The sequence below is a fragment of the Epinephelus fuscoguttatus genome, linkage group LG9, assembly GCF_011397635.1.
Source record: "Epinephelus fuscoguttatus linkage group LG9, E.fuscoguttatus.final_Chr_v1".
Lineage (NCBI taxonomy): Eukaryota > Metazoa > Chordata > Actinopteri > Perciformes > Serranidae > Epinephelus > Epinephelus fuscoguttatus.
This window is the reverse complement of record NC_064760.1, coordinates 27,432,695-27,450,290: the sequence shown is the minus strand read 5'-3', so window position 1 is coordinate 27,450,290 and position 17,596 is coordinate 27,432,695. Positions and strand designations below refer to the sequence as shown.

Sequence of the window (17,596 nt, the reverse complement as noted above, 5' to 3'; positions counted from 1 at the left end):
GACGTTGAGAGAGCAAGCCCAAATAAGCAACTGTACTTTAGAAACAACCCCAAAGTCGCAGCTAATAAGCGGACCTGGCAAGTGGCAACCCTGCCGCTTGTCCTCCTCACATTTCTTCCGTCCTCCTGCGTGCTGACATATCCCACCTCTCATTGGCTGATGCTCTTTGTCAGTCGTGTCACACTTGTCCATTTTCTAGCATGCCAGATATCCAGTCCCCGTCACAGACAAGGGGTTGACTTGCTCGTAGGCTTGTTCACACATGAGGACTCGTCATGGCAGACTACCTGCCGACTCACCTCTGACCCAAAGTGGCTCTCAAGATCCTCTGTGACATCAAAATCGCGGTGAAACCGTGTATTGTGAACTAGGCTTTAGTTGCATCTCTGTCAACGCCAGAGTATACACATCACTTGCCAACAGCGACCTTTTTGCGGACCAGGCTAAAATAATTAAGTTTGCTACAATGTACCATTTCTGGTCTCTCTTTCTTCATCTGTTGTTGAATGTACTGTAGGAAACAACAGACAGCGAGCTGTACTCAGCATGCCATTCCTGAGGTGTAACCGTTAATAGCAGTCCCCTCTCAATTCACTACACAGTGTGTACATAATTTACTACTCATAAATATGTCCCATTGATCGCAAGAGCTTGCACTAGACACTGCACTTCTCGGGTCCTAAGCAATGTAACTCTCAAGTGTGAAGTCCATCAGATGAACAGCTGATGATTCAAGACAACAACAAGGACAATTTAGTTAGATTACACAGCAATTTACAACTGTAATATTACAGAAACGGGATACCTATTTCTCCATGGAGCCTGTTAGTGGTAACTGATGGCAAAGTAGGCAGCCTTTAAAAATATCATGACACTTTGACACTGCTATGGGTAAAAATGCAGATTCAGAGAGATCTACCAGAGCGAGAATTAGGAATGTCACTTTTTTATTTGAAATTCGAACAGTCATTCAATCTGTAATGACCTGTTCTAATTCAAAACAGTCTGTTTATTTACAATCTATAAGCAAACAGACCATCTGAAATAGTTTCAAATTCCTTCAATCAAATTGTGTGTGATTATACATTTATTTGATTCAGATTTTTAGGAAAAGTGACAGCCCTAAGAGAAATGCTGCCCATAGTCTAACTGGAAACACAATACTCTTCAGTGAGGACTGTGAGTCATCAGCAGTATTGCAATACGCTGTCAGGGTGCAGCTTATATGCAAAGTCGAAAAACTCTATCTAGCATTTCTAAGACATTTTAAATCCTTAAATTTCCTTTAAAAACTAGCACAGCATCAACAACAGGGTTATGAAAATCCTTTCATTGTTGACCTTAAATGATGTAGACATAACTCTTACTTGATTGTCTTTATCTTTACAAATTGTTTTGATAAGTACCTGTTTTCAGGATCATCATCGACATCATCTTCACAGACTTGAGAGACTTCCTCTTTATCGTCCTTTTTGTCTCCTACACAACAAAGTAGCACACAGACTTTGAATGAAGAGCACGAGAGTCACTTAAGGAAAAATTTGATATTCTGCAAAATATGCTTATTTGCTTTTTTGCCTTAAGTTGTCTGGCAAGACTCTAGGAAGTTACATTTTACACTTCAGTATTTCAACAAATGATATAACATATTCATCAGGGGTGCTAGTAGGCAAAGTTTGTAAACTTTGGACAGGACAGGCAAACTTTATGCTAAGCTTAGCTAACTGCCTGCTGGCTACAGCTACATATTTACAGTACAGAAACTGAGTGGTATCAATTTTCTCATCTGACTCTTACCAAGACAGCAATTAAGTGCAGTTCCTGAAATGTTGAGGTTTTCCTATAACTCATGGACACCGAGCTGAGAAACACTCCTCTCTTCAAAGTCACATTACCTGAGCATTGATGAAAAGGTCCACTACTTTCCACCACGTTATCCTCCACGATAGGTTTGATTGTTTGCTCGGCACTGTCCTCTCCTGAGTCACCTTCAGGCTGCTGCTCCTCTTCATCCCCACTGGAGGATGACTGCAGTTCGGAGGCTGCTTTGGAGCTACTTCCCTTGCAGTTCTTTTCATAAGACCTTCTCGTCTTGGCTCCTTTCCTCTCCTGTGAGTTTTTGTCTTCCTCTTTTGCTTCATCTTGTTTCTTCACACGGCTAGATCTCTGCTGTATGGCTACTTTACTCTTTTTCCCCGTCCCCTGGTCAGAGTCAGAGGAGTCTGAGCCATTCTGTTTTTTCTTTTTACTTTTGTTATCCAAGTTTGACTCAGAGCTTTCAGACTTCCTCTTGCGTTTGGACACTTTGTCTTCATCCTTTGCAGATGTATTGTCTGGTTTGAATAAACACTTTTTAGCAGTTGTGCTTCCCTGTTCCTCATCTCTGCTGTGACCTGCTGCAGCTTTCTCCAACAGTATGTTAGGAATTTCATCTGAGTCAGACTCCATCATCTTTTCCTCTGAATCCTTGGTCTCCTCCTTATCCTTCTTGGACTCTGTATCAGAGCATTCTTCCTTGCCCTTGCTCTCAGCCTGGTTCCTCAAGGGAGTGGTCTTGAATCTACTTGAGCGATGGCATGGCTGTGAGCTGTCTGTCCCACCTACAGCATCATCTTTTCCCTTCTCACATTTTTCCTCACACTTTTCAAGTGCCTCTCCATCTTTTTCTTTGTATTTGGACATGAAGGACCTTGACCCACCCATCGTCACAACTGGCACAGGACTCAGTTTGAGTAGGAGGTTCTTCATTTTGGGCCAGGTGGGTTGAGAGTCTGTTGACATTAGCTCATCATCATACACTGCAGTCTGTGTCGTCTTTTTGATTGCATCAGTTTCTGTTTGGTTGTCTTTCTTTTCAGTCTCATCTGTCACTTGACTGTTGTCCACTTCCTGCTTATTATGCTGCTCCTTGTCAGACCCCTTCACTATGTCTGCATCCCCTGCTACAGCCTCCCTAACTGCGTCAGCCTCCTCTGTAACGTCAGCCTCCACTACAGCTGCGACCTCCTCTACAGCTGCGGCCTCCTCTACAGCGCTGGCCTCCACTACAGCGCCAGCATCCTCTGCTACATCAGCCTCCTCTGCGTCCACTGCATTATCCATGTGGTCATTTTCTACATTAGTACCCTTTCTCACTATGTGTTGCTCTTCTGCTAACTTTGACTCGGGGGATTCTTCCTTGTCCAGATTGTCAGCCTGCTTCTTCAAGGGAGTGGTCTTCAGTCTACTAGAGCAGTGGCTGGGTGGTGGGCTGTCTGCAGCATCAACGTTTACCTTCTCGCATTTATCCTCACACTGTTTTTGTATCTCTTCAGCTTTTTCTTTGTTTTCTGACATGGAGGAGCCTAACCCATGCATGGTCACAACTGGCACAGGAGTCAGTTTGACTATGAGGTTCTTCATTTTGGGCTGGGTGGGTTGAGAGTTTAAGTTTTCATTTGCCTTTGTTTCAGCATCTTTGACTGAAATGGTATCTTCCTGTATGGGGGTGAAATCCTCAAGACCCTCCACTATCTGAAAAAGCTCATCAGGGACCGATGGAGGCACAGACATAATGTCTTCATCAAGGAATGTTTCACCAGCTGACAGTAGGCCATCATCATATACTTCCATTTTCATTGTATTTTCGATTGCATCAGTTTCTGTTTGGATGACATTCATTTCAGCCTCATTATGCCCCTCCTTGACTGGTTCCTTTACTATGTCAGCCTCTCTTGCTGCATCAGCCTCACCTACACATTCTGCCTCCTCTGCAACATCAGCCTCCTTTTCTGCATCAATCTCCTGTGCCACAGCAGGCTCTTCTGCTACACCAGCATCCTCTACTGTGGTAGCCTCCTCTGCTGCATCAGCCTCTTCTGCCACAGCAGCCTCCTCGGCTACATCAGCATCCTCTTCTGTGTTAGCCTCATTTGCTTCATCAGCCTCTTCTGCCACAGCAGCCTCCTCGGCTACATCAGCATCCTCTTCTGTGTTTGCCTCATTTGCTGCATCAGCCTCTTCTGGCACAGCAGCCTCCTCTGCTACACAGGCATCCTCTATTGCATTCGCCTCCTTTGCTGCATCAGCCTCTTCCGCAACCACCACATTTTTCACTTGATGGTTTTCTACAGGGGCCACAACATTAGTGTTCTCTCTTACAATATGTTGCATTTCGTCACCATTCTGCAACTCCATGTTTCTGAATTCAGCCCCCAAAGCCTCTTCCAATGCACTGTGGGCTTTTTTCAAGTCAGCAAGCACGGTCTTGAAGGCTTTCAAATGCCGATACCTGACAGCCTCATCTCCCTGCTCCTCAGCTGTCTGCTGTATGAACTGAATGAATGTATTGTTGAGACCAGTAGTTGTTTCAACAAGCTTTTTTGTTTTCTTTATAAGTTCTTTGGGTACCTGCAGTTTTCTGTATGAGAATGTCATGGTCTCTGAGCTTTCAGTATGTTCTTTCCCATTCACAACTACTTTGTGCTCTTTGACGGCTTTGCTCTTGTGTCTCTTGCTCTCACGTTCTTTGCCTCTGTCCAATTTTCGTTGCTTGAATTGCAGTTCTTGTTTTTCCATGATGCGGTGGTATTTGGAGACCAGATCCTGGAGAGGCTCTGATCTGCAGACATAGCAGTGCCACTTTGAGTTCTCATCAGTAATGACTGAAAGCTCCTTCCTGCCCAGGTTGCGCAGAATGCACTTTTTGCAGAAGGCATTGTTGCAGTAGTCACAGCAGATGAGTTTGCCACCTTCAGCACACCATCTGGGAAAGAAAGTGTGACTAAGTTTTAGGGTATAAAAGCAAGTGAGGTCTTCACTCATATTTATCCAAAATGAACGTTACTTAGGTAAGGACTGAGACCAAAACAAATCTACAAAAGACTGGTCAGAAATAAATAAATACACAAAATAATGAGAGTAAGAAATAAGTTTTCAATATCTCAATAGATGTTGCTTCCAAAGGGGTGTTCGAATCATAGGCCACCCGTGTCATACACACACTTACAACAACAAAAAACAACCTTTCATGTGAATGTCATGTCATCATGGTTGAATAAATGCAACATCATGTTCATTTGAGATCCACAGCCAAGCCTTCAATGTTAGACTTAATATCTTATTACTTATATTGTGCATCCTCTGGTCATTTTATTTCAACAAACAAATCATAATATTTTGTGGTTCTTTTATAATATCCTTTACCTGCACTGCTCATCCATCCCATCAGAGTCTCTGGTGAAGTCATCACTTGTGTAATACTTGTAGCATGACTTGAGAAAGAGAAGATCGTGTGATCATACATCAAGAATCAAAAGACTGAAAATTGTCAACATGAACGTCCTATAATGTATATGAAAATATGTGAAATGTATTTTGAACCTCCCTACCTTGCAAATAAGTACTTTGAGGACAGGATGCTCGTACACAGAGTTGCGTTGAAACTGATTTACTTGTTTTCCACAGGCAGTGCAGTTCACTTTCTTCTGTAGGGTGTCATCTGTGATACAGAGAAAAGACATCAATAATTAATACTTTATTCATTTAACTTTTTTCCAATCACAAAAATTCTTTATTTTCATTCCCAGATGGTGTCAGCACATGCCTAATCACAGACAAAATAGCTCTGCGTCTTTCTGGAAGATTACTGACTGAACACCCCCTTAACTCCACTAACAGCCAGGCAAACAAACTGAATGAGTTCTGCTGTCAAGTTGATAGACAACGGGACCATTCTGACCCCATACCCCCTGACTCCATCTGTCAGCTCAAGCCTTTAAACTCCACCTCTGCCACTTCAGCAGGGGCCTGGGGCTCCCTACGACTGCCCATCCCAGGGCCCCCTTTCCCATGCCACAGTGACAACCTGCTCTATTCCGGAGAGGGACAGAGTCTTCAAAAGCAGAACCCCCCACAGCTGAACCAGACGCCATCTCTCCACTTATCCTGAAGTTTTGTGTTGAACAGCTGTCTCTAGTGTTTACAGATATTATTAATACCTTAATTGGAGAAATACCACATACCAGCCTACGTCAGGAACTCTAGCATCATCTTTGTACTCAAAAAAAAAAAAACAAGGACCACAGGACTTAACAACTACAGGCCCATCAACCTGACCACTGTGATTACTGGGTCTTTGGAGCACCTTGTCCTACATCCCCTGCAGTTCAGCTACAGAGGCAACAGGTCTTGAGACAATACAGCCAAAATGGCACTACATTTCACGCTCTAGCACCTGGACTACTTATGAACCCATGTCAGGATCTTGTTTGTGGACTGCAGCGCAAAACAATAAACAATAAAACCCCTCTCTGCTGCAAAACAAGCCCTTCCAGCTGTACGTGCCTGACTGCTTCAACACTTCCAACATCATGCTTGTCCTCAAAAAAATAAAAAGCTTTTTAAATCAGACTCGGGCCCAAAACTGCTGCCAGGGATCAGGCTCAGGTTGGGCTTGGACAGAAATTGTGTGGGTTCATATAGGGTCGGGCCTGTTTTTTCTAGAGCCTGATCAGAGCTCAAATCCTCACCTCCTGGTCTGCTGATGCCACCACGTAGGACAAGGCCAGACTACAGTATTTCATTCACTCTGTGGAGAGGGTGATTGGCTGCAATCTGCCATCCCTCCAGGACTTGTACGCCTCCTGAACCCACCAAGCTCAAAATCTCTTGAAAGACACTCCACTGTAGCAGGAGGCTGCAGTCCATCAGGACAACCACACACACACAACAAAAACAGTGTCTTCCCATATGCAGCTTGTTTCATCAACAAGGACTAGGTCCCCCACTGACACCAACACGTTAATCTTATCATCTACCCATGTGTTAGATTAATGCAAATCTTTTTGAACAACTATAGCAGTACACTGCATATTCTTTACTTTAAGCCACTGAAGATTCTCTATAGAATGTATTTTTATACATTCCTGCCCAGCTCGCCAATTTTAAACAGTTACACTTTACACTAAACACCAAGGCATATTCCTTATGCAAACCAATTTGGCAATAAACCTGACCGACAAGTACTTTCATAGTTCATACCTTTAGAGCCGCTGCTTGTGTTGTTGTCTGCAGGGTTGTCAGAGGTGGCACCTTCATTTTCTCTCTCGCCTGAGGTGACAGATTGATTCAGTCCAGTGATCTTAGCTAGAATGGTGGACTCCCTAAAATGAATTGGCACATAGGTTAAATATTTCAAGCTGTGTCCGTGAGAACTCTTGAGAACGTACATCTGCAAATAAAACAATAACATTCACATTTAAGAAAGCTGCTTCTCACCTGTTGCAAGAGGGCTTCGTAGTTTCTGCTGAGCTATCAGGCTGACAAGGATAAAAGATTTATTTTAATATGTTGACAATTAAAACCAATGCCTGAAATCATTAGGAGTTTCTTTCCCAGTATCATAAACATAGGGGTCCAAACACATTATTTGACGGCCCCAGAGGCTGCATACTTACCTCCACTGCTTTTTCTGACATCGGGTCAAGGTGCGATTCAGGAGAAGCCAGACTCATTTTACCTGGAGAGATTTTTGTTTTCCAGTGAACACAAAAGTAAATTAAGATAATGTGCAATGTTGTATCTGAATCACAGAAATCTGAGTTAGTAAATATGTGTAGATATGCTTTTTCCAGCGATATAAGCCCAAAAACAAGCATGCTGTGTTTTTAAGTCCAGATACGGGTACTTGATATCACAACTCCACCTCTAGCCTGGTTCCAGACCATAGACCCTGCCCACTCAACTGGGCAGGCTTGCATTACTGGTCTGGCATTTATCTCGTCCAAACGATGGACGGACCAGTGAACGCCGGGGGTCTAGCGATTAGCCAATCAGCGCCACGCTGATGTCAAGCTGTATGCCGGTGGGTAACTGGTGAGGATGGCAACAATGGCGAACGCTACAGATCCTACAGACCACATTAACGATGCTATTGAGGTATTTCGCCACTACTCGCGTTAATGGAGGACCAAATTAAGGAAGCTGCTAAACTGGATTTAATGGCGATGCAGCTGGGCGTGCACGACGACGGAGACATTTTAAACGGGCAATGCTCGCTTCTTTTCGGCACCCCTGAGGCATGGATACTAATGACGTCAGATTCTTGGTGAGTCGTTGATCTCTACTGATTGGTCAGGGAAAAAAATCAAATTCCCTCCCCCTTGTAAATCGTCCTCAATGGAAGCCATGTCAGACTGAAGGTTCTAGGAGCTTCAGTCTGACACTCAGGCTACTTCACCTCCACTTTCTGTCATTGTTTCAGTTTATGTTTTCACCAAGGTCCAAAATTAACTCTGGTCTATCTGCCAGTGGCTGGTAAACTGATAAAAATACAAGCCAAAATACTTATCAACCAACCAAAAACCTGCATAATATGAAAAAACAAACACAAACAATTGAGCAGGTTTTGTTTGCAGTGGTGGAAAGTAACAGTATATTTGCTCAAGTACTGAAGTACATTGGTACAAAGTTGAGGTACTCTGAGATTCTATGCTACTTTATACATCCACTCCACTACATCACAGATGTATAATTTAATGTCACTACGTTTAACTGACAGCTTCAATTACTTCTAAGATTACGGGTTTTCAGCCCCTTCCTGTACAGTGAAAACCACAAATCTTCAGATGTGATGTTGATTTTGAATGTTTGTGATTAACTGAAGGATGAAGTCTATTCCGTAGAGTGGAGAAAATTCTCCTACCCTCCTAAGCTAAATAAACTCTTAAAAACCTTTTGGATCGGCTGGAAAACGCATCATCACGAAGCTGAAAAAGGCTGTATTTCTGAGCTTATTAAACTTGACTTTAGAGTGTAATGGAAAACTGTATACCAGTAACCTATAACTTCATGTAACCTCTGCTCTGTTTCTTTACTAAGTTGTTTACTAGTGGAATACTCCAGTAACTGCCTCCATGACTGTTCTCATGTAATCCAAAATCATGTAGGGCTTGTTATGTTCTCTCTGTGTCTAGGTTATGTTGACCTGGTAACTACAGAGCTGGTCAAACTAAGGAATTCTCTGCAGAAGTATTTAAAAGGGTTGTATAAAATAAATTCAGTTATAGAAAACGTATAAAGAAAGAATAGACTATATGAAGTTGTTAGGACGGATCTTATTGTGTGTGGCTATTGATTCTTCTGTATGAACTTTTTTTTTCTGAAGTAGGGATGCATGATAACATCGGTACGTCATCTGTATTGGCCAATATTGGTTTTAAAATCAAATATCAGAATTGGCCCATGTGCTTTTTCTTGTTTTGCATACTGAATAAACATCACATACACTCGAAAGTATTGTATTTCATGTCTCCATCTGCTGGTGGGTCTTCATGATAAGAGCATGCATGCATAATATGTTGTTAATTAAACCACAGAAGAGACTTTTGACATATCAATGTCGGTTATCAGTCAAATTAATTGTCACATATCAGCATATTAGATATCGGCAAAAGATCCAATATCATGCATCTCTATTCTGAACTAGCATTGGTTGTTTGGTAACTGTAACTGTCAGACCATCTTTATTTTTGTATATCTGTGTTTTGAGAAAGGGGGCAGGTAAAATAAGATTCACATAAAAAATTAAGTTAATGAATTATAATGCATTGCTGTAGATTAATGTTATATTACGTGACAATGCATCTCAGGCGATGTTGCAGAGTAGCGCAGGAGTTATATAACGAGTGATGTAACTAATTACTTTTAACGTAGAGAAAATGAATACAGTCCTGCAATATATTCCAACCAATGAGTAATGTTTACTACAGTACTTTTACCTCAACACTAACAACACAGATCTCCTGACAATGAAGGTTTTAGACGATCGAGTTTAGCCTCGGTAACAGTTGCAGGTTTGGCGGACGCTATTGACGCAGAGCTAACGTTACTACTCCACGAGGTCCAGTGCACACGCAAGCCCTCCCTCCCTATGACGATAACGTTACCATGGCGCTCACAAGTAGTACCCAAACCATCAATGTAACGTTACCCTTTAGCTAGCTAGATACAAAGCACGTAATTACACCTTTACAAACAAGCGCATTTTTATATTTTAATTTCTTTGACGTGGATTACATAATGCGCATGTGCACATCTGAATCTGCGTGTGTACGAATTTAAACACTGTGCAGCTAAAAGCTAAAACCTAGCTAACATAACTTGCTAGCGCGACTCGTCGTTGGTGAAGGCGGCACAGTATTTGTTGCACAACAAACATGTCTATACAAACAAGCTAAACAGTTTTCCTACCTGCTTGTCTGGCAGACACACGTTTAGGTTTTGGTACAGGTGACCCAGTTTAGTCCAATTTGCAGAGTTTCGATGGAGAAGAAGTAGGTATAACAGCAGAATTTAGAAACTAACTCGCTCAATGGAAACAAAGGTACGCAGCTTCCCGGTGGAGGGTTCTCTGACCCGCCTTACTCGCCATCTGATTGGCTATTGTTTGTTGTCTTCGTTGGTTGATTGGTTAGTTTAAGCCAATCAGCGGCCGAGTAGGGCAGAAGATGGCGGATTATCCCTTTGCCTTTACTTTCACTGCATTCTGTACTTTGTGTACCATTTCCTCAGAGGGTGAAGCATTCAACATTTGTTTATTTAAATGGCCACTTGTGAATTAGTTTTGGTCTAATATTTAGTCATGGTTACAGTCACATAGTTTATTTTGTGGACAACCTTGTGTTAATTGCCTTTATTTAACCAGGGTTGTCCCATTGACATCAACACAATTTCAACAACAAATAAAATTCACATAAAAACATACATTTGAATAACATATAATGATTAGATAAAACAATTACGCACAGACAGCCTGGACTCATTGGATTTCACTATGGGTTTAAACTCATTCAAGGTCATCATGTGTTGAAGCTTTATATCATCAGTTGTTCCATACTGTGGGTGCAGAGAACCTCAAGTTTTTCCCCAAATTCAGTTCTGACTTTGGTCACAATAAGACTATATAACTTCCATATTTCATATTCAAGAGAGAAGATAAGTAGGAAGGAATTTTACCAAAAACAGCTTTGTAAATAAAAGCACACCAGTGACTGAGGCAGCATGTACATAAATCAGGCCAATCCACTTTTGAGTATAAAATACAATGGTGAGTAAGAGATCCACAGTTTGTAATTAATGTCAGAGCCCCAAGATACAACAGCATTCAGAAAAAATAATGCATGCAGACATTTCAGATAATGTTGATCTTGTGATTATTTTGGGTAAATATCACATTCATAGCCAAAGCGCATGCTAAAGTGCCCTCTTGGGAGCCAAAACGCGTGCTGAAGTGCCCTCTTGGGAGCCAAAACGCACGCTAAAGTGCCCTCCTGGTTGGCAAAACACAATAAACTGCCTTCCTTGGGTGGAAAAAAACACACTAAACTGCTTTCTTGGGTGGAAAAAACACACTAAACTGCCCTCTTGGGTGGAAAAAAACACACTAAACTGCTTTCTTGGGTGGAAAAAACACACTAAACTGCCCTCTTGACTGGTTAAAACATGATAAACTGCCCTCTTGGGTGGTAAAAACGTGTGCTTAAGTGCCTTCCTGGTTGCCAAAATACAACTGCTCTGTTAGGTGAAGAAAACACAATTAACTCCAGAAGACTATTAGGACCAAGAAATACCATGAAACATGACTATTGCAATGACTTTTATGTTAGGCCCTTTTTTGATCTATATTGAGCCAGAACTATATCTCACAGAACCAGTTTGGATTATTTTGTGCTAATATGGTGTTAAAATGCACTAGAATACAGGAAATGGCATCTACTTAATTGAAAATGTTCTGGGGGAGGACCCCCTGACCCCCCCACAGGTTTTATTTCTTTCATACATCCATGTCTCTGTGTGTTCTTCACAGTCCAATGTTGAATCTACACAGTTCTCGTGGATACTGATCCTACCTACAAACTAACTTAGTCTGTCTAGTTAGTCTGTTTTAAGGCTATATAATGTGTCATTTGTATAACATATAAACACGTCGAAAGTGCCCTCGAAAAAACACACAGAACTTAGTGCTCTCTTCAGTGGCAAGAACGTGCTGTATGTGCCCTTTTTTTCTTTTCGCCCCTGCCCTTCAAAAAGTCTGTGCACGCCACTGTTCTCTCTTGATTTTAAGATAATGTTTCCTCTCTTGGTCTTTTTTGTATTAAATTGTGCTGTAGCATCATTTCCACCATTGCTGATAAATTCGGTCTTTTGTCTCTGTACATCTGTCCCCTGACTTGTTCTGTATATTTTCCAGTGTTCAACTTTTTTTCTTTTCTTTTTTTTTTTTTAAAAAAAGGGTAGCGTAGGGAGTTTAGGGCAGTGGGCATCCTTGAAGTTGCATTACTGCTGCCTTCTGGCTGTAATCTTCCTTTCTATTCTATGCTATTACAGCCTTGTGATTAGTCTAGTTGCTTTCAAAAACCTAAATATCCTCTTTCCACCATGTCCCCATGCTCAAGCACTTCTTTAATCCCAGCCTCAACTCGTCCAAGCCTACGTAGCATGGATGTATAAGAGACAGCTTGTCTTTCCTCTTCATAAAATCAGGACATGCACCACTGTCCCCTTTTAATTATACTGATTACAGTGACCAGTTGTGTTTCCCTATGACAGCAAGTGTGCTATAGGTGCTGTACAATCTATTTAATTAATCCAGTTAATCTAATCACAATTACTTACTCTTTTCTTTTGGGTCCTCCTACTTTAATCTGTACTTGTCCTCATTTTGTCACACTATTCCAATACAGCTGCCACTGTTTGATTATTTTCTTCCAAACTATACTTTGCTGCAGTCTGTATTTCCAGTGTATTCATTTGTCGATACAGTGAAAGGCATGTGCGTTGTTTTTTTTGTTTTCTCTTATCCAACATAATGCAATATTAATAGATAGATAAACAACAACAACATCACAAAACACAGTAATAAGTTGTGGAAGAAGTATTAATTAATGGAAGTACCAACACAATGATATAATGAAAATACATGGTTCCACACACACACACACACACACACACGTATAAATATATACCATATACCCTCAATGTCTCTAAAGTACATATATCACATATTTGTATTTGCAGAATTCGAGCAACCACAGACGTTGGCACATACGAATTGCGATTTCTCTCTTATCATTATCATCAATATCATTACACCATTACGTTTGTTTGAGTGTTTTCCCTTACCTTATCTTAAATGGTGGAAACGTTGAGATCATTAAAGTTTTAGTTGTTGCGTAGTAAAGTTGCCCACTGTGGTGATTTCATCATGCCAGTCGGAACAAATGAAATTGTGGTTCTCATCATTCATAGATAGATAGATAGATCAACACAAGGTGATGACCAGTAATTCTTGGTGGGAGCTTTACTGATAAGGAATTAGCCACTAATTGCTTAGTAATAACACCATGCACCTAGTGGAAACATCTGATAGTAAGACAGATACATGTCACACTTTGGTCCTTATTTGGTGTTTTCCTCTTCTGACGTGTCTGTATACTGTGGTCTCGGGGTGTCAGAGTGTCAGCATGAGGACAATATATAAGTAGCAACAGTAGTAAGAGTGAGTATTCAACTTTCCTGCTCAACCTGACACGGCTGGCTCAGTTTCTTCTGAAGACATGAAGACCATTCAGTGTTTGACAGTGGTGGTGGTGATGATGACTGTGATGGTCTACACAGCATCTTTACCTAAAGATGAGCTGCTGGCAGACATTCATGATGCGGCACTAAATATGTCCAAAATTAATACGGTAAGAAAACTACAAAACTAAATGTGGTTTGTTTGTTTGTTTGTTTGTTTGTTTGTTTGACAATATACTGACTTATACTGTATATCTTATTTTGTCACTGCAGATACTGGATTTGAATGTCACAAAGATAGGACTAGATGGTGGCCCAACATGTGTGGTATGTTGGAAATCTATTCTGATAATTGTTAATATTGTACACACGTCTCATGTAGTAGATGTGACGGTGCATTAAACTTGTGATGATGACGTTTAGCTGATTTCTTTAGACTGATTCAGTACTAACTCCAACGTGTTAAATCCCATTACTAATGTGCCTTTCTCTTCACAGATCGGCTTCTTCTGTTTGGCTGAGAAGTTTCTGGTGAAAGCCCCAGAGGAACTCCAATCGCGTGCAAAAACACTCATCCGCCGGTTGAACATGTTCAACGAAGAGGTAAAGAGAATTTCAGTGTGACTGAACATGCTTTATGGTCCTGACCTAAAATTCATGAGTAACATTTCAAATGGTTTACAGTGACTCTGAAAGGCATCTGTTCCTGCAATGAATGTGCTCTTTTAAGTCAAACATTTTCTCTATCACTTTAGCTCAAGATCTTTGTGTGCTTAAAACTGAAACTGTCATATGGTATTATTTCAGACTGGGAATACCCATTGTCAGCTGAACACAACCAATGAGCATAAGTTTAAGAAATTTCTGGAAAACATCATGATGTGTGTGCACCGCTGGAAGATCATCCACAACCATCAGTGAAATGACATCAATGAGTTGGAATAATCGTATGCGTTATTTAACGCCTGTAATATCCATAACTTAACTTCTATTTATTGTAAAACATATTTATTTTCCTACACATCTTATTTTTATAGTATCTGTATTTGTACACCAATAAATTATGACACAGTGGTTTGTTGTTGCAGTCAACATTTTTCACAGTGTGCATGCTCATAATGTTTAAGGTATCATTCTTCTTATTCAAGTTAAACTGTGCAGTCAACCAGTAACAGCTGTTTCACACAAGACTTTTGAACATGAGCCACTTTTTAAGACACCAATTATTTACTGGGTTTACACATTCTCCAACAGCAGGTAATGCAATCAAAAAAAACACGTTTATGGCTGTTACATGCCATCATGATCTTTCTTTTTAAAGCTCCAATTAAAAAAAAGAAACAGAGAAAGAGCAACAAGAATGTGAGATAAAACGTGTAAAGCGCTTTTCTGTCTGCCCACGCCGACGCAGTATGTAAGAATGCTCTGAATGGAGCATTTGTAGAAGGATACAAGCAGGTTCTGATTGAGAGTCTCTGCTGTGCCTTTTTGATGGTGGCTTTGGTGTTTGTGCTCCAGGTCAGGCCGTCCTCGATGTACGCCCAGGTACCGGATGCTGGGGACCTTCTCCACACGCCAATGAACAGGGGCTGGATGTGTGTTGTCTTCCTCCTGAAGTCTATCACAATTTCTTTTGTCTTGTTAGTGTTGAGGATTAGGTTGTTTGCTTTGCACCATACAGACAGCTGCTCCAACTCATCCCGGTATGCAGACTCGTCCCCTCCTGAAATGAGTCCCACCACGGTGGTATCATCAGCAAACTTTATAATGCTGTTGCTGGGGTGTATGGCGGTACAGTCGTGTGTGTAGAGTGTCTATAATAAGGGGCTCAGCACACAGCCCTGAGGGGAGCCGGTGCTGAGGCTGATGGCTGGGGAGACATGGGGTCCCACTCTCACCCTTTGGGGGCAGTCTGTCAAAAAGTCTTTGATCCAGCGGCAGACAGGGTAAGACATTCCCACATCACACAGTTTCGACACCAGTCTGTTGGGCAAAATTGTATTAAACGCCGAACTGAAGTCCACAAAGAGCAGCCGCGCTTAGCTCCCCTGTTGCTCCAGGTGGGACAGAGCAGCATAGAGGGCTGTCGTTATGGCGTCCTCTGTGGACCTGTTGGCCTTGTAGGCGTAAACAAGTGCCACCAGATGTCAGGAGCTACATTTGTGCAGCAAACATGCAAGTCACTGAATCCTCCACAACAAGTTCCTGCAAATGTTTCATAATAAAAGTCCGTTCATAGAAATGAAGGAATTCTTTCAACTGAAATTATCATGGGTTTTTCATTTTAATCAGCACACTACAACAGTTGTCATACAGTTGTCCATGGCAGCAGATCGCTCTGTGTGTCTATGGGTCAAAGTGATGGCTGTGATGGGAGAAGTCGTCAACGACATAAAGAAAATCAAACATGCTCGACTTTCTGTGGGAACGTTATGAGGCGTCCCAGATACAGCATCGGTTGTTGTCTACTATGTCACACTACAGATGAAACCATGGATTACCACAAAAGACATCATTCAGGTTCCAAGCCCACACTTTACTACGCTATGATAATAAGTTTGAAGGTAAAAACTGAGTCTGCACATTTGCAACACACCAGCTACAGCTGTATGGTTGCCTTGGATATGAGACAGTAGGTAGTGGTGGATGGTTACAGTTTATTGTGATGACATATCTGGTGGACCTTTGCCAACACAATAAATTTGTGCTGTGGCTTACGTTGTCTGTCACAGTTTTTCCTCTAGATAATATATTTTGTGGGCTGCTGTGGCCACAGTGAAACCAGTGACCACAGATGGAAATGCATGGAAATTTGGATACATTTTTAAGTACCGTGTTCGTGCTATTAGCTATACTGATAGAGCAACTGAGTATCTGCTGAAACACTAGCTCAGTCAGATAGAAAGATTTTCCCCCACTTGCACAAACTGTCATGGTTATGCTCTGTCAAGCATTTGGTTTTGTGTTTGGGTTGTCTTGTTTTCCTTTTTTCCCCCTCCCTTTTCCCTGTTTCTCTCCCTGGCAGCGTGTGTGCAGTGGTGGGTGTGGCTGGCTGGACTCCTGACAAGGCGCACCTGGTTCTCATCCAGGAATCACTCTCACTATAAAACCTGGTCCTCGACACTACTCCTGTGCCAGATTATCCCGTCTCGACCGGTATAGTAACGGCTCTATCTCTTGTGACTCTCGTATGTTTTTTCGTCGCTCTTATGCGCTTTCCTGATTTTTGTATGCAGACTCCAGTGTGTCTCCTTGCCGTGCCTGACTACGCTTCAGCGTTCCTACGTCGGTCACATGCTCCTTCCAGTCGGCTTCACCAGCTACGCCAGCCAAACCACCGCTGCCTTCACCTGCCACCTGTTTCCCTGTTTTTTGGAGCTCCGTTTTTGTAATAAACTCTTCAAAACTGTCTTCCGCCTCTGTCTCTGCATTTTGGGTCCAAAACACAAAACCAAACGTAACAGAATAATCTGGCCAACATGGACCCAGCAGAGACAGACCGATTTAGGCAGGCGTTGTCTTGTCAAGGCGCATGTGTCGGCCAACACGAACAAGCAATCAACGAAGTCATGGACTCAGTTCAGAACCTCACCACCAGTGTGTCCCAGCTCGGCAGTCGTCTGGATCAACTCGTCACTCAGATCTCCGGCCTGGCTTCCTCTGGGAGGCGCAAGCATCTCCAGCGCCTGCAGCGGATCAACCAGCCCCTCCACCCAGCCTTGCCCGTGAACCTTTCATCCCCACTCCAGTCAGGTATTCAGGTGAATTAGGGACATGCAGCCAGTTTTTACACCAGTGCTCTCTAGTTTTTGACCAGTAATGTCAGACCTATGCTACGGATAAATCTAAGATAGCTTTCATCATGAGTTTATTGTCTGGTCGCGCGTCATCTTGGGCTTTAGCCGTTTCCGTTAATTCCTGCTATCACTCAGTCATATCATTCCTTTGTTTCTGAGATGCGTAAAGTTTTGATCACCCGGTTCAGGGAAGGAAGCCGGGAATCGGCTTCTTTCCTCCGCCAGGTTCAGCTCCGTGTCCC

General features: G+C 42.1%; 1 protein-coding gene across 5 annotated transcripts in view; it reads right to left on the bottom strand.

Annotated features, from left to right (window-relative positions):
• The window catches only part of atrx (ATRX chromatin remodeler), a 64,513-nt gene extending 54,119 nt beyond the window's left edge, over window positions 1-10,394 (bottom strand). For 4 of the 5 annotated variants that reach the window (XM_049585008.1, XM_049585009.1, XM_049585005.1 and 1 more), the window contains exons 1-8: window positions 10,231-10,394; window positions 7,437-7,498; window positions 7,258-7,298; window positions 7,021-7,142; window positions 5,370-5,479; window positions 5,185-5,252; window positions 1,896-4,744; window positions 1,407-1,479 (exon numbers count right to left, since the gene is read on the bottom strand). In XM_049585008.1, the coding sequence (XP_049440965.1) occupies window positions 1,407-1,479; window positions 1,896-4,744; window positions 5,185-5,252; window positions 5,370-5,479; window positions 7,021-7,142; window positions 7,258-7,298; window positions 7,437-7,493 (3,320 nt within the window). In that variant the 5' untranslated portion in view covers window positions 7,494-7,498; window positions 10,231-10,394. The remainder of the gene's footprint in view (window positions 1-1,406; window positions 1,480-1,895; window positions 4,745-5,184; window positions 5,253-5,369; window positions 5,480-7,020; window positions 7,143-7,257; window positions 7,299-7,436; window positions 7,499-10,230) is intronic. The other variant, XM_049585014.1, reaches the window with a different exon arrangement.
• Window positions 10,395-17,596: the final 7,202 nt, after the last annotated feature.